A 21,537-nucleotide genomic window follows, 5' to 3' on the forward strand; every position below is an offset into this window, starting at 1 on the left:
AGATCTTCCTTGAGAAACTATGTCGCCGACATTTTCATCCCTTCGTCCACCTCGGACTATATCGTATTTAGGAGTGAGGAACATTCAACCGTTAACACCGACCCGGAAGTGGATGCTTTGAATGAGTTCGGATGTAATTTGGCTTTATGGCCTTTGAAGTCATTTTCATCATTAGGTAGGATTAAAGTCATGGACAAGTAGCAACCGTTCAGACAGATGAACACAATATAAATATCTGTCATGACCAGCAACAGTCCCTACCTTACCATCAGCAACAATAGCACCACCAAAGAATTAAAATCAAAGATCAGATAATTTGAAGATAACTTATCGCGCATTCACGTTCTTGATTCTTTCAAATTTTATTGTCGCATATTCCAAGGCAACCAAGTACTACCAGCAACGATGATCTTCGAGTCCAGACTTGAGCTCCCTCCAGTCCCTAACTCTGACATATTCAATTACGTCTTCCATCATGGGCGCAGAGAATATCCATCTAACCGTGTACTGTACCGTGTTGATGGAAAAGAAGACACCCTGACGCTCGGAGATCTGGAAAGGAAAAGCAAGCAATTTGCGCACGCTCTCCGTACGGAATATGATATCAGGCCAGGTGACGTTGTGGGCATCCTGGCAAAGGACCGGGTATGGTTTCCTGGCAATTGAAATTGCAGTAAAGCCTCTAACATGGAATGCGCAACCTGTAGATCGAGTATCCTATAGCTTATTATGGAGCTATAGCTAGCGGTGCGACGATTGCGTTAATTCCAATTCAGAAGGAAATGTCTGAAACCGATGTTGCAGCCAGACTTGAGCAGGCGAGAGCTAAACTTCTGATTACAGACTCAGAGGTTCTATTCCTGGCCGAGGTGGCGTCGGTATTGGCCGGGGTTGTTCCATTAATGACGATGGACGCAAATAAGGAAGGATGGACATGCATGGAAGATCTGATCAAGGTCGGAGATCAAGATGCAAATGTCTTTGAGATAACTACCGAGAAGGAGGCAGATGAACACGAAGCATTCATCAACAGAACTAGTGGCTCCACTGGAACTATGAAGTCAGTTATTACAAGTGATGCTCACTTCATTGCCACAATGGAGGCCACAAAGAGGACAATTCCAGCCAACACAGATCCTGATAATGATGTCTGGCTGTCTCCTCTGTCCCTTGGGTTCTTCATTAATGCTAAGTTGATGATGGGGTTGAACATCATATTGGGTATCCCAGTGGTTCTCGCAGATGGCACCCTTGATGAATCTAATATTGGAGTCATTGAACGTCATCATATCACCTTCCTCTTCATCACTCCCCCGCTCGCTGCTAGGCTAGCTCGATGTGATGTTAGCAGCGTCGATGTGAGCAGTGTAAAGTGGATGCTGACTGCGGGAGCACCAATACATGAAAACCTAAGACGTACAGTCTCAGATAACTTTGGAGGAGTTCACTTGACCCTAGAATGGGCAACATCGGAGACCATGCTTCTTGCTATCCAGTTGGATGAGTCGACCAAAAAGCCCGGGTCAAGTGGTACCTTGGCAAATGGAATCCAGGCCAAGGTTATCAATACGGAAACTGGGGCTGAATGTGGAATAAGGGAAGAGGGAGAAATTCTCGTCCGTAACAAGCTTGCAAGGTACAGAGGTTACAAGGACAACGAGGCCGCAAACCAGGATTTTGATAGTGAGGGTTGGTTCCACACCAAAGACTACGGCTATCTCGACGAGAATTGCAACGTCTACATCATAGACCGTATCAAGGAACTCCTGAAGGTTGGTGAAGGCTATGGATCTCATGTTTCCGCCAGTGAACTCGAGTCAGTGATATTTGAACATCCAGCTGTTGCCAGTGTAGTGGTCGTTGGCACTCGGAACTATGACACACAAATGGACGAGCCATCTGCTTTTGTTATTTTGAAACCCGAATATGCCAACAACAGCAAGGTGGCGAAGATAAGAGTTGAGCAGTTCGCGGCGGAGAAATTAACTGGTCTGAGACGACTCACAGGAGGAATTCACTGGCTTTCAAGCTACCCAACGACTGGCTTCAAGGTTGACCGCAAGAAGCTGAAAGCCATGGTTCCAGGGAAACAAAAACCTATTGCAACTGGCCTTTTTGTTCCCCCTGTATTGGCAAATTAGGCCGGCTGGAGATTTTGACTGCCGCCATGTATTCCCTGTTCCATGTCCTAAATTGGGATGTAATAAGGATACGGCTTTCGCCTTATTCCTTTATCGTTTCGACCTATTCTTCACAAGTACAGTCATTTATCGGGGTTCAGTACTTCAGCAGTAGTTAATAGTAGTGCTCATTGACCTCAATTGATTCGGTTTCAGTATCTGTCAAGCATGTTGTTTCCTGGAAGTTGAAATAGAGATGCTTACGTAATACGCTCGGATTGGAAGCCTCCAAAACTAAACTTCTTATCAAAAAGCTCAATCTGCCTTGTTCTTGAACGGAGGTACAAACACATTTATCTATATCAATAGGTATCTGGGTAGAATAGATGCCAGGAGGGGCGGTATTGACCGAGATAAAATACCGAAGTTACCTCCATAGCGTTGTAGTAAAGGAGAAAAGGGTATCATCCGCAGAATTGACAGCGTTCCCAACACTCAATTATGTGCGCTAGGTCACTGCTTTCTGTCGAACATTTCTCTCGTCTAGTACCCGTATAGATTGTTGAAAAATGTTTCACCCACTGGCATAAAAGATTATTATTCTGTATAAAGTGTGGATGCTTCATTTGGTCATGAAACTCAGTGCAAATGCAAAGGGTTTAATGCACAATGCCCAACCAATCTAAGGCGGCGAGTACGAAAAACTGTATGTAGGGTATCCTTGTCACTTTAGACGCTTATTCAAGTTTGTCCAGGTGCTCCAACCTTGTGAGCACGACTTGCTTGCTGGTCTCTTGAATTTCGCCGGCAAGAAACACCTCATCGAGAATTGCGTAAACCTATTGGATACACGAGGGTGTCAGCCGATTTTTCGTGCCTCAGTTTTCTTCTCAGCTTCACATAACATACCTTGTAGAAATTAAAAACCAGGTCCAACTCACAGACGTTGCCGAAAAACTGGTCCAGGACTTCCACGAAAAAGTGTATGGCTTCCAGGTATGCTAGTTCGTTATCATTTGCATCGACGCAAACACAAAAGAACAAGCCCGCATATCGCCTATATACGATCTTGGTGCTCCGCTTAAACTCGACGAAGTTTGATTGATATTTCTGGTCCCGTGGGGCAACAAGGCGATGAACCTGGAGAGTGGCCGGCGCAATGTTAGAGTCATTTATGAGCAGTGAAAGGGCGTGTACGATCGACTGGCTACAACTAGGGATGGGCCGAAGAAAACATGGGGATATGTAGGAGTTCGCACCTCGCCCTTTAATCTCACTTTCTCGTCATCCTACGAGAAGTTAGTCTCTGTGTTAATAAGTATTCCGAAAGGGCACACTCACGTTATACGGCGCATACCACTTTGCGAGGCGAGTTTTGCCCCTCAAGTAACCTGTTAGAATAATTTCCCTTAACAGATAAGGGATAGATGACCGACAAAACTTACTGCCGGTTCTGGACGATGATGAATGAGAGAACCATGCCTTCGCTGACTAGCAGATATAGTATTAAGACACTATCACATCCCGGATGGACTGATCGCCCGTCGAAGTCCTGGCGATGTGCTGCTCTGCCTCTGCGCCCTGGGATGCTCGTTCGAACTTCCCTTGCTAGATGAAGTCAGAGCCAAGACACTCTTGACTATCTCCTGATTATATAATCACTAAAATTATAAACAAGCGCTAGAACGCGGAAGGATCTTGCTTCGTTCACGCTTGTGACTACGTTTTATTGGCCTGGAAACTGGCAGGTTGTCAGGCGTTACTGTGCAAAATATAATGGTTGCGAGGCGGCTACACTCTCTTTGGATAGCATACACTGGAATCAACTGTCGGAGCATCAAACCCGCTCCACGGAAAGCTCGTCAAGTTTGTCCTCAGCGAACTACTTTTTGGGCCTCGCTGGAAGGTTAAACCTCGGTTTTGGGGGAACAGCCGGAGGTTTGACAGATCTAGTGGGCTAACAGGATTATTAGCAGCTGTGTGGGTGCAAGCAATAATAATGGACTTTATCGGTACACATACAGGTGGGCCGCTTCTGTGACCAGCTTCCTCTGGCTCGCCATCCCCCTCAGTAGTATCTGAGTCCGACCCTGTCTTGTCCGCAGAAAATCTCTCGGGGTTCCCGTTATATACTATCCACCAACCAACCTTCTCGCCAGGAGCTAGGACTTCTCTCAGGTTCGCAAATGTGGCCAATTCCGCTGCGGATAAGCCTGGGCCTTTACTTATGAAATCTTCCAGATCAAGGCTTAAGAAGAAGTTGAACTGTGGTTCTGAGCCATCTCCGATTGGGACCACCTTCGAGCAAACAAAAGCGTATGGTTGACTGAGAGCAGATATGCTGGTGTCCTCCGAGTCATATTGCTCTATTAAAGCCAGATTTGGGAGATGCGATGGGATGTTGGCGTCAATTCGTTCAAACGATTGTATTACCTCTTTAGCGGTTCGTGGCTCTTGGATATAGTCGGAGGCAGCGTCTAGAAGGTCATTTATCACGATATGTGGACGAATCCCTGGTGCAGTGAGGGTGCCAACTCTTGACCACCGGAACCCGTAAACGATATATACTACCATGCCTGAAAGAAATTATTGAAGCTCTAGAGCTCTCTGAGAACAGGCATATTGAAGAGGCAAAATCAGATATTGGAAATGTTCGATTGCAATAGATCAAGGGCTTAAATATTTCCCTTAGAGCCACCAGCTTTCAGCTCCTATCCATGCAGGAGGAGGAAACGGGCAACGAAACCCGATGGGCTGATATTCATTGTAATTTGCAACACATGTCATTGGAGAATCTGGAGTGCGGCTTGTTTACCACCTTGCGATTGTCACGTGGGCGGCTGTTTTTACGGTTGAGGAGGCATTCAGGGGAAGTTGATAGCTCATTATTTGCCTCTCTCTTCCTGGAGCCTAACGTCTACAGTTTTGGGGGTGTTTGTTGGGGGATCGACCTGAGATTATGATTTAGCTTCATAGTGTTTCTTCCAGATGTTGTCGAATGTAGCTGTGTCAACAGCAAACCGGCGGATATAGTCCCGCTCTAGTTCGTGGGTTTTTGTGCCTAAAAGAACCAACGAATGCAAGGGTTTTCCTAAATCAACCTTCGTCAACTCTTTGAGAGTTCCAACAACAAGCTGCTGGTCTACGGCGCCAACTCGAGCAGCACCTATCGCTAAGCTCTCGGGCCCACAGATGCCTTCCTTTCTCTCAGCCTCGGTCTCAAGCATTTGCTCGGCACATTGTGCGACCGTCATGTATCTTGGAGGTTCGTATATTTTTCTCCCTCTCGCCATATTCTCTAGCGATTGCTCCTTCACTTTGATATCCAAGAGCACAAGGGTGTGCAAGCCATGCTCAGCATTCTGTTTGATCCGATCGTAGTAAGAAGATGGCTTCCAGGTGTCGGTAAAAAATACCATGCTAACAGTCTGGCCAAAACTATAAAGCTGAAGGCCCGTGCAGCCGATAGCGGACATTATCGAGGCATTCGGAATATTTCTCATTTCAATCCCCAGCTCTCGAGCGCGGAGGACAAGGTCGGTATGGGTAGTAGCCCTATAAAATGAAATCATTATGTCGTTAGTTGAAAATCTAGAGCGAACACGTAAGGTAAGGTAAGGGTGGTGTGGTGTGGTGTGTTCACGCACCCAAAGGGATCACCAACAACGAGGAAGGCAACGTCTACTCTGTCTGCATTATGTAGGATTTCATCACTGCTTGATTCGACCATTTCACGGTCGGCTACTATCACCGGTCTTCCATAGAATTCTTCCTTCAGCCCAACAAGTTAGCTGACTAGACATCTCCAATTCACAGGGTGGGGGTCCAGTTTGGATGTGCATACCAGCTTAGCTGTGTCAACGAGTAGAATGCTCGTGTACGCTTCAAGATACACTCTCTCGGCTTTCTTAACGATTTCCAAGCCCTTAACAGTGATGTCAGTCTCATCAGCGAGACCCAACCCCACGAGGTAAAGCATCTTTATGTATGGTTAGAGTATTGCAGCTGTGTGACATTTTTTTTCCCCGTCAACTCTTCCTTTCCATGCCCTCGTTTTTTCTTATCGAGATTAGCGGCGGGATGTTTCAAGTCTTGGCATTGTTTATCTGCGCCAAGCATTTGCTTACCGTCCCTTATTTTATCGACTGACATCAAGATTTGAGGCTGGAGGATGCTATAAAGCCAGGCCAACATTCCCAAGCTATGTACCTAATGCTTGAGGTATCTATGTGTCAGTTTTTATCCTGATACAACCCGCGGGGCAAGGACAAGGCGGCTGCAAAAACCAATGGTCACGTGATGCTTCCAAAACTAACGTTGACTTTCAATTCTGAGATAGAAAATTCGCTTGAAAAGAGCAAGAAATAACGATACTCAGTAGGAAAAAGGGTCATCAAGTCGTTTCCAGCCCCCTCGTCACTTGTGTTTCTCATGGGGCGAACACTTAGTAGTCTTTGCGCTTTGATGTAGAAAGGAATGCTGACTAAGCCGCGGCTACTTTTGAACTTCGCCTTTTTTTGATCTTCAACTTCGTCTCCATCTTGATATCATATGTTTTATGCGTCTTCCACCATCCATCTGGATTATTTTAATTTTTAATAATCAGAATCTTCTATATTTGATACCAAACACCCAAACACTCTTCTAGTGTGATATCCAGCCAGGATGGAGCGAACACCAAAATATCGGCAGGAAATCCAGCAGGTAGGTCATCCGATTTCCGTGTCTCTTGGGGATACAAGGGGGTTTTACGCACACGAGTTATGACGTCCGATATATCAAGAAGACATGTTATATGCATGGGATGTTTCAGGGATTTCCACGACCTGCTTCCTTGCGTAGGAGCACTGCTTGGCTGACATATGTCGTTGTATTCACGTTGATACCTTGGGAAACTACATTTTATGCAGGACTGAGCCTTTCAAATAGGATGAACTCGTGCTAAAAATATGTATAGATGATGTTCGTGTCAGGAGAATCTGCAGAAGCCTCTGTGGAAACCACTACACTTATTGAAGAGATAGTACGGCAACAAGTTATTGAAATGGTAAGCTAGCTTTACATCCAACATGCGACGCAGTTATACATTACTGAAAAACTTCTAGCTCTCACGGAGCACCACGCTAGCTGCCAGACGAGGCGTTAGATCAATATCTACAGACGATCTATTTTTCTTGATACGGCATGACAAAGCCAAGGTTTCTCGCCTGAAGACTTTTCTTTCCTGGAAAGATGTTCGAAAGAACGTTAAAGACTCTGATGATAAAGGCGGTGCTGATACCGCCGATTTTGGAGCTGGAGACGATGCCCTCGTAGGAGCTGGTGTTGCCGGTCCTCAGGAAATCGCAGCCAAACCTAAGAATAAAAGGGCCAAAATCGGCCTTCCTTGGGACCTGAACAGTTTATATTCCATCCAGGTACCCGAAAGAGAAGACGAGGAAGATGAGGAAGAAGAGGAGCAGAATTACGCCACACTCCAACGCCTCGCTACTGCGGATGAACGTACGAAGAATATGACCCGTGAAGAATATGTCTTCTGGTCAGACTGCCGGCAAGCATCGTTCACTTTCAGAAAGGCCAAAAGATTCAGGGAATGGGCTGGGTTTGGTATTGTGACAGATTTCAAGCCAAATGACGATATCGTCGATATCCTTGGCTTCCTTACCTTTGAGATTGTGCAGACATTAACTGAGGAAGCTTTGAAAGTCAAAGAGCAGGAAGACCGTGGCAAGAAGGGACTTGGAGCCTCAGAGGATGGATCGGGGGAGAAGAAGAAGAGGAAAAGGGAGACCGGACTGTTTGATCCTCCAGAAGAAGGACGAACCCCTATCGAGGCAAGACATGTCCATGAAGCGTATCGAAAACTTCAGGCTACGCCAAGCAAGGCAGTTGCGATGTTCCTTCACGGGGGTCGTGCTCCTCTAAGGACTCCTTTACGTCTTGTGAGTTATCTTCGAAAACAGATACGATGAGTGGGAGCATTGCTAACGAGTTAATAGATATAAAAGCTTTGGAGATGTATATCAGTGTTGTCAACCGGTGTTGGGCTTGGTCAATTATGTGAGCGGTAATATTCCACTGGATGTCATTTGATCCTTTTTCTTTGGCAGGTCTGTTAGGGGTGGTTATCCTGGTCAGGCGCGTATATACTCATTAGGCGCTGGCGAAGCATTCGTTCATGTTCAAATAGCGCTATTCAAACGGTAATATATATTGTTTAAAGTTAAATATTCTCTTGCTAATACCTTAAGATTAAACTTCTTTTCTTCCAAGCATGTCCGCCAAAACGATTCTCAGGTCTGAAAGGAATCTTGTAACCTCAGCTTCTGTTCCTACTGTAATTCTCAGACAGCCTTCACAGCCGTGCTCTTTACCCCTAAAACGAACGACTACTCCCTTATTTTCAGCCAGCGTCTGATATACGGATTGGGCAATCTTGTTGCAAGGCTTCCCACCATCACTCGATGGCTTGTCTAGCATCTCTACCAAGAGAAAGTTGGAGTGAGTGCCGCCCCGAAATCGGCCAACTCCAGGAATCTTGGGAAGCTCCTCCAGTAGCCTCGTGCGCTGAGCAAGTAGTTTCTCTCTGTTCTTGCGCATCAGAGCAAGATTCTCAGGGGAAAGGCCAGCAATGGCAAGAGACTTGGTAGGGGTAGATATGCTGTAGGGAGCCTTCATGCTATTCAGCAAGAGTGCAATCTCTGGGCTGGTGAATGTGGCTCCTAGTCGAATACCCGCCAGGCCAAAGGCTTTACTCAGAGTCTGCATAACAGCGAGGTTCGGCCACTCGGTGACCCATTCCGCCAAGCTGCTCCCTTCATGTGCAAAATCGATATAGGCTTCATCAACAATGACTATTCCATTCCAAGTTTCGTGCTCCAGGACCTTTTGGATGTCCTCCTTTTTGATGAGGTTCCCAGTCGGGTTCCCTGGTGAACAAATATATACGATCTTAATAGATGGGTCAGCGGAGAGAGCCTCGGTTATGGCGGCTGGACGAAGCTGGAATCCTTGTGTAACATCTAGTGGCACTTTGACGACCTCAACGTCATTGACCTGGGCAGAGACAGCATACATGCCATATGTGGGAGGACATGTCAAAATCTTGTCCCTTCCAGGCACGCAGAAGCATCGAATTAAGGCATCGATTGACTCATCCGAGCCCACGCCAACAAAGAGATTCTCTGGCTTCAACTCCTTTTGTGTATGGATCCGAGTATTGCGCAAGTTGCAGAATAGCTGCTTCAGCTCTACTTGGTGTCTATATCCATATCGTATTCACCCGTTAGAAGGAACAGCTGCCTCGTCTGCAACTTAACAAGGTGGAGACAGAACTGCTTACGGGTCAGGGTATCTGTGCAAACCCAGGAAATCAATATCGCCCGGGCTTGAGCCATCTTGAGCACCTGCAGACTTCTCGATGGTCTCTAGAGTGAGGCTGGGACCGTATGCGTTCTCATTGGCATCGAGAAGGACGTTTGTGCCGTCGTCCTTGTAGTCGCTGACTCGGTTAGCAGTGGTGCTCAACTAACTACATTGTACCCGACAAGGGCGATAGACCTACTCTCTTGCACATCGATATGGCTGCAGCTGAAGGATGTTAGGTCTTGCGCACTTGGACAGGTCAAAGGGAGATGCTCTCGCCATATCGACGTCGCTGTCTTCTGCTGGCGGCTGTGGGATGAGGCGGTGGTGGGTGGTGAGAAGTCTGGCTGGCTGGCTGACTTCTCCAAGTCGTAGCGTCTTTAAGCTTTGCTGGCCAATAATTAGGAGATAATTCATATATTATGCTTTTCTTAGCCGGGACTCTTCTCCAACGCGAAAGAATCTCTTCAGCCCACGCTGTACTCTGGCAGAGAAAAGGCCTGTGATATCCTGCGTATGAGTTGGTTAATCGACCTGAGTCATAGCTAGTTAGTTCACTAGATGGAGCTGTGGATTCTCGAACCCACAAGCCGTGCGGGTAACTGGAGATAGGCATAGCTGTATAGCCTGGAGCCTCTCTCATTTGGATTATATCACTACATGTATCGATCATTGCTACGCAGTCTCAGCGCATCACATAGTGGCATTTCAGTAGTGAGCTGCTTGCTGGAGGATCCAAGATCTGCTGAGCGACCCGCAACTTAGACACACTACTGACTAGCTATTGCTTTTTCCCTATTTTAAGGAACGATGGGAGGTCAAGACATCGCCCGCAGCAGAGGCCAAGGTCCAGACGCCATCAAGCCTCTCTCGCCTCTCTCGCCTCTCGTTTAACATCAGCCGCCTATAGGTAGTTCCTGTCAGAGGCGTGAAGACGAGGAAGCTGAAGAAGTACTCTCGCTGGCCTAAATGTAAGACATCAGGCCTAGCGCAAGATGTATAGACTGTTCGTATTGGTAGCCCAGAAGTGAACGGAAGAGGATATATGAAGGAAGCCCCCAGGATGTTTTTTATTGCTGATTCCCATCCCCGTGCAATTCTTGCACTCTCTCATCGATACCCTTGCATTTGCGGTGAATAATACCATCATTCATCATGAAGCTCCTTACTATCATCTCTGCCTCCCTCGCCCTTGCCGGCTTCACCACTGCCACTCCGCCGCCTCAGACCTTCAGCATCAAAGCCAAAGGCAATCCCAAGGTCCCCTCCGCTCGATTCGATGCGTCCAGAAGTAATATTTTCCTTAATTACGGGGACTCGGGTGCTGTCTGTGAAGTCAAGCCTGGCTGCCCAAAGCCCAAGGACGCCGTCTTCTATCTTAAGGATTCCATCTTGTATCTCTATACTGGATCTTCCAACCCAGTACAAAAGGTCTTTCTGGACCGCTCTGGATTTGGTATGTTTCCTTTTTTTTTCTATTAGTGTTCCTACTGAACCGGGTGCTAAACTTGCCAACACAGGTCAAGGCAAGATCGGATATTTGACTGGTGATGGCCAGCTTCCTTCGCGGTGGGAAGTCCAGGGCTGGACTATTGATGGAGCAGGAAACCTGAAATTCAAGGGCAAGGGACTCATCGCCTGTCCTACCTCAGACCCAAAGATCAAGTCCTGGACAGTCTGGGCAGATCTTGGTATCGCTACTCCAGGTGGAAACAAGGGCTGTCTCCCTTTCACTGCTCACACTATGAAGACGAAGCCGGTTGCCTGCAAGTATACCTGATGAGGCGAAAAGATAATTGACTCTTTATGACGTGGAATGATGTTTGACGATGCCTTATCTATCGGTGCAACATTTAAGTGCAACCGATATTTAGTCCTTAATAATAATATAAGTAGCAAAGTGGAAAGTTACCAATGGACAAATGGTTTTATCTTCTTGGTATAAATAATAATATCCTCCCGGATAGATACCCATGGGGGTGCCTTTGATGTCAATGTACACTCAAAAACGCCAGTGGTGATCTCACACACGCACCTCTAGAACAGGGAGTCAAAAAAAAGAAATGGAAGTCTCCAAAAGGGGCAGATGTAGGGTAACATCAATATACTAAACGCCAAACCACCAAATGCTCGATTCTCACGAAAGACAAGAGGGTAAACTCCTGTACCGCCGCCTCAAAGAATTTATATAAATATACATGCCCTCAATCGCTCTTGGTCTTGTTCTCAGAGCTGGTTTCGGGTAATTCAGAGCTGGATCGCCTCGATGCGTTGTACTTCTGGCGCTTCTCCTGCAGGTAGCGCATCGACTTGGAAATCCCGGCTGTAAGGACGCCTTTCATCGATTGGCTGGTACTGGGCCAGGATATGGTGTTTTTTATGGATAACGTCACTTCATCCTTCAGGTTACCTTCAGCGGCGATCCGTCGGTCAAAGTCACTCCCTTCCCGGCGATGGAAACGCTCTGGGTCTTCATCCGCAGTCTTCTCCATCATTAGCTCGAATTCTCCTCGTGGAATTTTAAATCGGCTTTGGTACTGGAAATAGAGCTTTTCACGGAATGATTTAGGGAGTCGTCGAACCATATTACCACGCTTGATAGGGTCCATGTCTTGCTCTAGGGAGACATTTATGTCCGGATTGTCAAGCCAGTCGGGATTATTGCACTGGGAATCATTAAATGATACGTTGGGTAAAGTCTCAATTAAAGGTGCGTACAATCGCCGGAAGTTTGTGATCTGGGCAGAGACAATGTTATGGATCTTTTTAGGGTCCTCTGAGCCAAAGGACATACGCGGGTCGCCTTGGTAGCTTATACCAGCAATCTTTCGGTATAGCTCCTGTTCGGTGAACTTTGGCGGCAATAGGAGAAGCGCAACACGGACAGCTGAGAGTAGGTTAACCTGGTTGGCCAACCGGACACTTGGGTGGTCCCGCAAGATCTTGACTGGCTTATGGAGTCGTCCGGCAAGGTATAGCGAGTCCCATTGGCTAAGGTCTTTGCAAAGGGCATCGATATTGACAACGCCGTATTTAATCAAAGTTCCATTGACGGTTATGTAGGGGTTGAAGTAGACTCCAGCTCCCATTCTCTCCTGTACCTGTGAGACAACATATGACCCCATTGAGCCAAGGGCGGAGTAGTGATTGCGGTGCTGATTCAAGTTTAGAGAATGCCAGTGCTGGCTGTGTGAAACTCCAAAAATAAAATCGATCATCTTCCCACCACCTTGTTGCACTGCTTGGATTGCCTGTGGAGGTGACGGATGACAACTCTCTCCGGACGTCCCACTCTGCGGGAAAACACCAGACCCGTAGGCAAATGCATATCTAATGGGCGCCTTGAACTGCCAAAGAATCTGTCTAAGAGCCTCTTTAAACTCTTCATTGATTATCATATGCTGGTTGACTCCAAAATTTTTTGAAGGGAGCTCGGAAAAGTTCTTGATCAAGAAATTAGGATTATCCTCCCAATCAAACTCCGTTCGTGGTGTAGATGACCCGCTAGGCTTCCCTAAATCAGAGGACGAAGATGTAGACGATGGAGATGAACTTGAGGGCAATGGCGTGTGTCTATGATCGTTGATATCGAACCCTGGTGGAGGGCCAGCATTGGAGCCTAGCTGCGTGGATGTCTGCTCCGTAGACAGAAGTCGTACGTGGGAGGAATTGGAAGTGAGAGCAAGTGAAGTCAAGGTAATAGCTTGAGGCCGGCCACAAGTAAAGGCCAGCTTGGGCCTCAGGATCTGCTCGGTACCAAAGGTCAGCCATCTGATTGCGGACCAGACAAACTTGGATTTCTCTAGGGGGAGAGAGGGAGGAGAGCAGAGAGTGAACACACATGGAGCTGGCGCATGACTAGTAGAAAATAGGCGATATCTAAGGTACACAGCTACAGCTGCGACAGTGTATATAGCTCGCTAGCATGGGCACACTGTGTCTAGCCGTGGGTTGCGTATGTTTGACGTTCAATGTTGTTGCAACTTGCTGGCGGCTTTCGCTTTCACAAGGATTAAGTACCGCCCCGGCAGAATTCCAGCTGCTGATGTAATCCATCACGAAGGCGGTGGGGACGGAGGCTTGGCATATATAAAACAAGCTTATTAATAATAACTGACATAAGCAAATGATAAATCACCTGACCTGTGATTTGTCTGACCGAGTTAGGAAATGGGTAAACATACAAGCAAAAAGCTGGACGTCGCTTTCAACTCCACCTATAAATATCAATCCAAGCACACACAGCCATCGATGAAATACGACCCGGTCGAGGGTGGAATTGACTGAATGAACACCTGTGTCTCGGAATACTACAGCCATGCCTGTTTCTAACGACTTACAGACTGTTGCCGGTCGCAGGGCAACTTTCGATGTCACGCATAAGTCCAGTTCCGGCGAAGAGTTGACTTGGTCATACGCTTCTCCCTCGCCAGATGAGGTATGTTAGCGCTTTCTACGAGATCAAGTTACCCCAATCTGACTTTGAATTACTAGCTTGCCCATGCCGGATTTCACTACACTCCAACGGCGCTTAGCCCTGATAACACCACCTGTTTTCTTTGCGAACGATCTCTCGATGGCTGGGAAGAAGGAGATGACCCCTTTACAGAACATCTACACTTCTCGCCCGAATGCGGATGGGCTATTATGATGGCTATTACCCGGAAGACCTCTGATCCCGCGCAGATTGAGGACCCTACCAGCTCAAAAATCGCTGATGCTCGAAGGGCTACATTTTTCTCTTGGCCACACGACGGGAAACGAGGATGGCTTTGCAAGACAGAGAAGGTGTGAATTCCTGATATCCTGCGGTGCTGTGCTCTTGTGTCTAACTGAATGGGAAGATGGTTGAAGCAGGATGGTATTTCTGTCCTAACGAAGAGAGTGATGATTTGGTCAGCTGTCCCTACTGCAAGCTCTCTTTGGATGGATGGGAGCCAAAAGACCACCCCTTGTATGCCATACCCTGCCATCCACTTTTGATAATTCGTATACTAAACCTCTGAAATAGTGATGAACATTATCGTCGCTCTTCCGACTGCTCGTTCTTTGAATTCTCAAAGCATCCTAAGAAGTCTAGCAAATCAACGCGTGCCAAGGCAGTGCGTGGTTCAAAGGCTTCGCGACTCTCTACACAATCAAATGCTACAGCTGTTTCCGAAGCACCGTCTGTCGACTTCGACGATACCATGGAGCAAAGTATTATATCCCAAGGCGGAAGCCGTGCTTCCAAGGCTCCAAAGAAAGCAACCAAATCAAAGTCTAGAACCGCAAAGGCGAAGAAAGAAGAGGACGCAGATGTTCACAATGAGCGGGCGATCACTGAACAACATGATAAAGAAACATCATCTTTCCTTGAAAGCCCTTCGCGAGGCACAAAAAGGAAGAGCGCGGCAATCAGTGGGATGGAAGGGAATAACCTAGACAATAACCAGCCAGAGCCAGAGCCAAAGCCAAAGAAGAAACGTGTCACATCAACACGGACAAAGAAGGCCAGGAGTACAGCAAATTCTGTGGTTGATTATGCTGAGCCTACAGATGACGAATTAGTTCTGGAGGCCGCTTCGAAGCCAAAGCGAGGCCGTAAGAAAGGGAGCACCAACAAGATACGAAAATCATCTACTGCATCCAATGCTCCAGCTACCTCATCAAATTCTCATATACCCAATGATGATGAGATTGATGCGCAGTTGGAAGCTGACCTTGACAAAGATTTCCCAGTGGAGGATATGGCCAGCAGCACAGCCGAAAAGGCCCATAGCCAACGGCGCAAGAAATCTAGCATGAAAGATGAACATTTGGATGAGCCGCCTAAGCAGGAACCGCCAAAGAAAGCTTCAACAAAGTCTACAAGGAAGAAGCAAACATCTACTTCTTCCGTGGCCAAGTTAGAACAGCCTCCACAGCTGCATTCGGAAGTGGACGTGGATACGGACGAGCCGGTCATCTCAATACCAACTCAGTCCCAAGAAGATACTTCGCCCCCTAAAAGAGTCAAACAAACAAAGGCGAAAACTACAACGAACACTACCAAATCTCGAAAGAAGAGGACAGACAGTAATAACGTCAATGACATCAATCTACCTGAGGCTACTGATCCAAGTGAGGATGTGGAATCGAACAAAGAGGAGCCAACAAAGCCTCGATTGTCTAAGGGCAGGAGCAGTAAGAAAAATAGTGAGGCAGATGCTGCCAAAACGACAAGGAGCAGGGGCCCCAGCAGCCAACGTCCAGTGACAGAGTCGTTGCCTCGAAAAGAGGCTGGCTCAACAAAAGAGGAACTTGACAGTCGGCCTATTGGTCGTCGGTCCTCTGAACAAGTACAGCCGGCCCAAGAAACTCCCTCTAGAATGAGGCCATCTGCACAACAAATCCCCCGTGAAAATGGCCCATCATCGTCTCCTCAAGCTTCTGATGCGGAAAACCGACCACCTTCAAGTAAGCCATCGACAATGTCCAAAACACAGCCCCATGCGGTTTCACAATCTATCGAGGAACCTTTGGTCACGAAGACACCTGTTCTATCTCCTTCAAAGGGAGAATCGAGCTCGAGACAACTGACCACAGCTGATCCTTGGGAATCCATTGATCCAGATGAAGTCCTCCTCCCTGACCCAACAGAAAAGGAGGGCGTGTCTCTAGCAGAGGTTTTGCACGCCGCAAAGGATGGGATTACCAGTCCTGAGAAGCGAATGAGTATCGAAGAGTGGATATTCTGGAACGCAGAAAAAGGCGAAGAGAAATTGCGCAACGAATGCGAGAGAGTCGTTGGTATTTTTGAAAGGGAAGGCGGACGTGCAATGCAGGCACTGAACGGAATAGAGTGCATAGATTAACCAGACTCTTCAATGTCTGATCCATGATAATGTATATAATGCGGTAAAGGGCGTTGGGTCCGGGTAAATTTAGGGGGATTTCAGCACATAAATAGGCAAAGCATAATAATGGCCTTGATACGTGTGATCCTGTGCATGCTCACATCCCTTGTAGGTCGAGGTCGAGACTTATATTTTTCTTTTCCTGGAATGCCTTACAGGGAAGGCCCGCTGCTAGTGGTACTGTAGTAGCCCATATGTGGGAAAGGACTGGCTCAAGATATAATACCGAGTCGACCCTCCCAAGCATCTTCTTGCTTAACACCGTCTTTGCCAGACTTTCTCCGCTTTTCATTCCTCTTCCTCCTCTTCTCCTCCCGCTCCTTAGCCTCTTCTTCTTCCCTTGTCTTAATTCTCAGGTCAAGATCCAACTGTCCCGCCTTCCGGTCCTCCTCCTCCTGCACCCGCTTCTTATGTGCCAACCACCTTAAGCGGTTTCTAACCTCCACAACTCCAGCCCTCACAACTTCTCCACTTTGTCCTGTCGCATATAAATGCTGCTTGCTATTCAAATGTTCGACAAGTTGGATATTGTCCTTAAACGTCAAGTCGCAGTCTGAACAATAAAATCCTGCACCACGGCCTCGTTTCCCTACTGCCGCACCAGCGGGAACCAGTGTTGTCTTTCCAACCAAGCTCGCAACATCAAGCCGGCTCGCGCGGGAAGTAGTAGCTTCAAGAGAGCTAAAATCAACGGGGGCATGGTATTTTTTGCCTTGTAGTTTGGCCTCGTAGCGCGCTTTGGCTTCTTCCTTTGATTTGGCTTCGTCTGCAGCGGCCTTTTCGGTATAGGCTTCGCGGTCCCAGGTCTTGCGGAATGAGGTGTCTGACACGGGTTTGTTGTAAAACGACTTCTTGTCACTCATAGTGGCTGCTAGGAGACAGAAACCCGTACATATAATACCAAATATGTTCCGTACAAGCACTTTCCGGGTAGCAGCTCAGGGTAGAAAGGCCCCTATATGAATGCTGCTTGTCTGCAGGTAAAATATCATGAAGCTTGCTTGAAGTCGCGCAGCTTTTGAAGCTTATCGTCCGGCTGGAGCCGCTATTGCTTAGTAATCACATAACTGATATCGGTCACGTGAAAAGACTAAAACCTATCGAATGCTTCAAGCAGGAAGAAACACATCAAGCAAGCAACTGGATAGAAGGCCCTTTTTAGCAAAAGAATCATTTTATATCTGTCTTTTGTCTCCGACTGACCACCTCCATGCTGTTATGAAGGTGTTTACTCTATACAGCTACTCGGAAATCTGGTTAGGTGTATGGTGTATCTCTGGTTTTGCGTCTGCCTTGTGGTGGCTGTGGCTCGGCTGTGGTTTACGAGACGCAGCAGGCAACAGAGATACTTGAAGCCAATTCGGCAGACTATATATTCAGGCTGCTTCTACGGAGTACTCCCACGATTAATGTGGATATTTTTTAGGATAATCTATATTTTAATACCCTTATACTTGTTTTCTGTTGGTCTCCAAAATGGGACAACATCAGCTGATAGCGCCTCTTGTTGGTCAGCCCTCGTCAATGTCCAAAATCAAGCCAGCCATCGCAATACCAAATAAGCAGTCGTTCATCCGCTTACCCACAGAGATACACATGCATATTGCATCTTTCCTATCATACCCGGATGCGTTGGCTTTAAAACATACAAACAGCTACCTCTACTCGCTAGTTCGAACGAACCTACCACTACGGGTCGACTGGATCATCGAGCGCCATGAAAAAGGGCTTACAGTCCCTCGAAAGAACTGTGTGCTTCGTACAGACGAATTATTCTGCAACAGTGAGGTAAATCAGATCATGGAGAGGAGGCGATGGCACCTGGAGTGCAAGCGAGGACTTGCTGGTTGCCAGGTGATCGAAGGGTCAAGTTGTGGCGGTATATCTGCCCAGCAGCTATTAAAAGGGAAGCGGCTGATGTTAATACTCAGTCGAGGGGGTATATATGTTGAGAATCGAGGTCAGCCCCTGAAGTGCCCTGATCCAGCTGCCCGAGTCCTTGCTAACTTAAAAAACACACATAGTTCTCTTCGTTGGAGTCTTACTTGGCATAATCGCTCTTCTTTGGAGATTCTTTACCGCCCACGGGGTGTAATTCTTGATTTGAAAGGCTCCCTTTTTTTCGCTACACATTTGTCGCCTGTTGATCATATACGATATATGCTTGTGGATATTATCCAAGGCATCTAATAATGGCTATGGGGATAGTGAAATGTCCGCCATTGATCATAAAATAATATGTACCCAAGTAATTCCAGCTCCAGTTAGCCCAAGATAGTTTTTACTGTACGTAGGCGAAATATGTTGCTGAGATGGCGTCTCGTTTAGCTAGGATCAAGGGGCCGAGGTTAACTTAACTAGCCGGCGCCGACGATCAACTGCACTCTTGTATGAGATCTGGAGTAAACTGATTTTTGGTATCTTTTACGTCCCTGCCTGTCCTCTGACCCTTGATCTAATAGAACAACATCCTTATCCATACCCTGCCTGCCTGCAAACATTGGAAGTGTGGGTTCCGGGAAAACTTCTGTCCAAAAAATGTCGTCGGTCTCACAGACACCACTTTGGGTATCCTCAAATGCTGGAAACCACCCGATTGATAAGTATCGACAACGAGTGAACAAGATATTCAATCTCAACCTTCAAAATTCCCATCAGCTTCAGCAATGGAGCGTGAAGAAGCCCCATGATTTCTGGATTGATTTGTATAAATACATTGGGATTGTCCCCGAACTTCCTCCTGGTACCACTAGGGCATACGATGACACTGTTCCACTCAACTCAATACCACCATTCTTCAAGGACATAGAGCTTAATTACACGGAGAATATACTGCGAGGGAAGAACCCCGAGGCAGTCGCCCTCATCGGCCTACGGGAATCTGACCCTCTGAACGGGGAGTTTGTGACCTGGAGTCAGCTCAATGAAAGGATACGGGTTGTACGTAGTGCCTTGCTGCAACATGGGATCAAGCAAGGTGATAGAATAGGTGCTATAGTATCAACATCTATCTGGAGTGTGGTGCTTCTCCTGGCTTCCGCTTCAATTGGTTCTATCTTCTCATCGATATCACCGGACATGGGAATCGAGGTAGGTGAAGATCACCCATGTGGGGGATAATACCGGCGCAGCGTCACTGGTAGTAACATTCAAATAGGGCTGTGTATCTCGGTTCCAGCAGATAGAGCCTTCCATTATATTTGCCGACAGCGATATGTCCTACAAGGGGAATAGAACGTCGCTTGACGAAAAGATAAAGGCCGTCATGCAAAGGCTATCCAAGTCACTCGTCTTTGTGAACCCAATTGGTCATACGAGCAAGTCTTCATTTCCACTGATTGGTACATTTTTAGCAAAGGCTCGAGATACAGATGCCCTTGAATTCACGCGGGTGCCGTTCTCATGCCCGCTTTACATTCTCTATTCAAGCGGAACAACTGGACCACCAAAATGTCTCGTTCATCAACACGGAGTAGTTCTGCAATTGCTCAAAGTATCCCTCCTTCATAACTCCCTTGGACCAAGGGATGTTGTTTTTCAATACACAAGCACTTCATGGGTACTGTTCAACATTATGAACGGACATCTTGGTGCAGGGGCAACACTGATATGTTATGATGGCTCGCCGCTCTGGCCAGATGCGACCACAATGTTGAAGATATTGGAAAGGTTCAAGTATGTATCCATTGTATGCATCATGTATCTGCAGTCAGGGTATCTGACAGTCTCTTTAGGGTAACATACTGGGGAACTTCTCCGAGGTACTGTCTTGAGCTTGAGGCATCTGGAGTCGTCCCCCGCGAGAAGTTCGACCTGAGTGCTCTCAGGATGGTAACAACCACAGGGTCAACACTGACGGCAGACCAGTTTCGGTGGTTTTATAAGGTATTCCCGTATGTCCATTTGAGTAGCGTGGCAGGGGGGACAGATATAGCTACATCCTGTAAGTCAATAACTTGCTTCTCTCTATTCCTGCATCTCAGGAGTAATAATAACGTGGCTGCGACGTAGGGATTGCGAGTGACCCTTCTAGCCCGGTGTATGCAGGGGAGATGCAAATGTTCGCACTAGGAATGAACGTTGAGGTTGGGGATAGCGATACAGGGGAATCAATTACACATGTAAGAGCCTATATTCGGTAGTAAATATTTGGGCGAGGCTTCGTCGATTACGGATCTAACATTTTGAATAGACTGGCCAATCTGGGGAATTGATTTGCAGGACACCGTTCCCATCAATGCCGGTGTTTCTCTGGGGGGATAAGGATAACAAAAAGTATAACTCATCGTACTTTGAACGATACGAACATATCTGTGTTTGGGCCCAGCATGACTGGATCAGTGTGAACCCAGTGACGAAGGGTATTTCAATGCATGGAAGAAGGTATGTCATGATTTCCAAAGCAGGAACATATTGGTATTATCACTAACAAGCTATACACAGTGATGGTGTGTTGAATCCATCAGGAATCCGCTTTGGTAGTGCTGAGATCTATGCGATATCTGAGGGACCTCAATTCAACACCGAGATTGAGAATACCCTCTGTGTTGGAAGACGCCGTGTAAAGGACAAAGACGAGGAAGTCTTCCTTTTCGTCAAGATGAGAAATCAAGCTCAGAACAGACTGACTCCTGAACTGGAGCAGCGGTTAAGACTAGCAATACGGACCAGTCTATCGGCACGCCATGTACCCAAGTTCATTGTGCAGGTTCCGGAGATACCTATGACTATCAATGGGAAGAAAGTCGAGATTGCGGTCAAGAAGATTATCAGCGGGAACAAGGTGCAAGTCAGCGCGACAGTGGTGAACCCGAAGGCACTGGAGTTTTATGAACAATTTTATGAACTTGAAGCACAACCGAAGGCTAAACTGTGAGAACGGGATGCCGGTTCATGCATGGTGAGTAGCCAGGTTAACAACCAGGTTCGAATAAGGCTACGGACCAGGAGATGCCTGACCATAGACTATATGCAGTGATAGAAGTGACACCGGAACTCCAGCAAAGTTATCAAGGTAGCTAGACATAGAGCTTTGATGCAATTTGAGAATCATTGTGTCACAGACTCTTCTCTCTTATGTGTAGAATCCTTCCAGAAGACATTTCCAGGGGTATCTTCTTCGAGTTTGTGAGCCTTCCCAACTTTACCATGGAGACTCTCGGGAACGTGGATAA

General features: G+C 47.0%; 12 protein-coding genes across 12 annotated transcripts; 7 read left to right on the forward strand and 5 right to left on the reverse strand.

The window, feature by feature from the left end:
- Positions 1 to 405: 405 nt before the first annotated feature.
- Positions 406 to 2,141, forward strand: TRV_00924 (uncharacterized protein; the record flags this gene model as incomplete). The annotated part of the gene is made up of 2 exons (XM_003024873.1): positions 406 to 645; positions 708 to 2,141. 2 exons carry the CDS (start codon positions 406 to 408, stop codon positions 2,139 to 2,141), a joined length of 1,674 nt encoding a protein of 557 aa, XP_003024919.1.
- A 1,770-nt stretch (positions 2,142 to 3,911) lies between these two features.
- Positions 3,912 to 4,694, reverse strand: TRV_00925 (uncharacterized protein; the record flags this gene model as incomplete). Its single annotated transcript, XM_003024874.1, has 1 exon — positions 3,912 to 4,694. One exon carries the CDS (start codon positions 4,692 to 4,694, stop codon positions 3,912 to 3,914), a length of 783 nt encoding a protein of 260 aa, XP_003024920.1.
- A 383-nt stretch (positions 4,695 to 5,077) lies between these two features.
- TRV_00926 (uncharacterized protein) lies at positions 5,078 to 6,099 on the reverse strand (the record flags this gene model as incomplete). The annotated part of the gene is made up of 3 exons (XM_003024875.1): positions 5,078 to 5,675; positions 5,768 to 5,892; positions 5,965 to 6,099. The coding sequence occupies 3 exons, from the start codon at positions 6,097 to 6,099 to the stop codon at positions 5,078 to 5,080; spliced, it is 858 nt and encodes a 285-aa protein (XP_003024921.1).
- Positions 6,100 to 7,080: 981 nt separating this feature from the next.
- TRV_00927 (uncharacterized protein) lies at positions 7,081 to 8,092 on the forward strand (the record flags this gene model as incomplete). Its single annotated transcript, XM_003024876.1, has 2 exons — positions 7,081 to 7,167; positions 7,226 to 8,092. 2 exons carry the CDS (start codon positions 7,081 to 7,083, stop codon positions 8,090 to 8,092), a joined length of 954 nt encoding a protein of 317 aa, XP_003024922.1.
- A 280-nt stretch (positions 8,093 to 8,372) lies between these two features.
- Positions 8,373 to 9,902, reverse strand: TRV_00928 (uncharacterized protein; the record flags this gene model as incomplete). Its single annotated transcript, XM_003024877.1, has 3 exons — positions 8,373 to 9,381; positions 9,463 to 9,621; positions 9,736 to 9,902. 3 exons carry the CDS (start codon positions 9,900 to 9,902, stop codon positions 8,373 to 8,375), a joined length of 1,335 nt encoding a protein of 444 aa, XP_003024923.1.
- A 738-nt stretch (positions 9,903 to 10,640) lies between these two features.
- On the forward strand, positions 10,641 to 11,265 carry TRV_00929 (cell wall protein PhiA; the record flags this gene model as incomplete). The annotated part of the gene is made up of 2 exons (XM_003024878.1): positions 10,641 to 10,941; positions 11,006 to 11,265. The coding sequence occupies 2 exons, from the start codon at positions 10,641 to 10,643 to the stop codon at positions 11,263 to 11,265; spliced, it is 561 nt and encodes a 186-aa protein (XP_003024924.1).
- A 424-nt stretch (positions 11,266 to 11,689) lies between these two features.
- On the reverse strand, positions 11,690 to 13,541 carry TRV_00930 (uncharacterized protein; the record flags this gene model as incomplete). The annotated part of the gene is made up of 2 exons (XM_003024879.1): positions 11,690 to 13,405; positions 13,506 to 13,541. The coding sequence occupies 2 exons, from the start codon at positions 13,539 to 13,541 to the stop codon at positions 11,690 to 11,692; spliced, it is 1,752 nt and encodes a 583-aa protein (XP_003024925.1).
- A 262-nt stretch (positions 13,542 to 13,803) lies between these two features.
- Positions 13,804 to 16,321, forward strand: TRV_00932 (GPI-anchored cell surface glycoprotein, putative; the record flags this gene model as incomplete). The annotated part of the gene is made up of 4 exons (XM_003024880.1): positions 13,804 to 13,923; positions 13,980 to 14,273; positions 14,330 to 14,439; positions 14,497 to 16,321. 4 exons carry the CDS (start codon positions 13,804 to 13,806, stop codon positions 16,319 to 16,321), a joined length of 2,349 nt encoding a protein of 782 aa, XP_003024926.1.
- A 254-nt stretch (positions 16,322 to 16,575) lies between these two features.
- TRV_00933 (uncharacterized protein) lies at positions 16,576 to 17,226 on the reverse strand (the record flags this gene model as incomplete). Its single annotated transcript, XM_003024881.1, has 1 exon — positions 16,576 to 17,226. The coding sequence occupies one exon, from the start codon at positions 17,224 to 17,226 to the stop codon at positions 16,576 to 16,578; it is 651 nt and encodes a 216-aa protein (XP_003024927.1).
- A 613-nt stretch (positions 17,227 to 17,839) lies between these two features.
- TRV_00934 (uncharacterized protein) lies at positions 17,840 to 18,553 on the forward strand (the record flags this gene model as incomplete). Its single annotated transcript, XM_003024882.1, has 1 exon — positions 17,840 to 18,553. The coding sequence occupies one exon, from the start codon at positions 17,840 to 17,842 to the stop codon at positions 18,551 to 18,553; it is 714 nt and encodes a 237-aa protein (XP_003024928.1).
- A 348-nt stretch (positions 18,554 to 18,901) lies between these two features.
- On the forward strand, positions 18,902 to 20,102 carry TRV_00935 (uncharacterized protein; the record flags this gene model as incomplete). Its single annotated transcript, XM_003024883.1, has 2 exons — positions 18,902 to 19,453; positions 19,521 to 20,102. 2 exons carry the CDS (start codon positions 18,902 to 18,904, stop codon positions 20,100 to 20,102), a joined length of 1,134 nt encoding a protein of 377 aa, XP_003024929.1.
- Positions 20,103 to 20,600: 498 nt separating this feature from the next.
- On the forward strand, positions 20,601 to 21,239 carry TRV_00936 (uncharacterized protein; the record flags this gene model as incomplete). Its single annotated transcript, XM_003024884.1, has 2 exons — positions 20,601 to 20,746; positions 20,807 to 21,239. 2 exons carry the CDS (start codon positions 20,601 to 20,603, stop codon positions 21,237 to 21,239), a joined length of 579 nt encoding a protein of 192 aa, XP_003024930.1.
- Between the last annotated feature and the right edge of the window lie 298 nt (positions 21,240 to 21,537).

This window comes from Trichophyton verrucosum (assembly GCF_000151505.1).
Source record: "Trichophyton verrucosum HKI 0517 chromosome Unknown contig00086_1.f1.exp, whole genome shotgun sequence".
Lineage (NCBI taxonomy): Eukaryota > Fungi > Ascomycota > Eurotiomycetes > Onygenales > Arthrodermataceae > Trichophyton > Trichophyton verrucosum.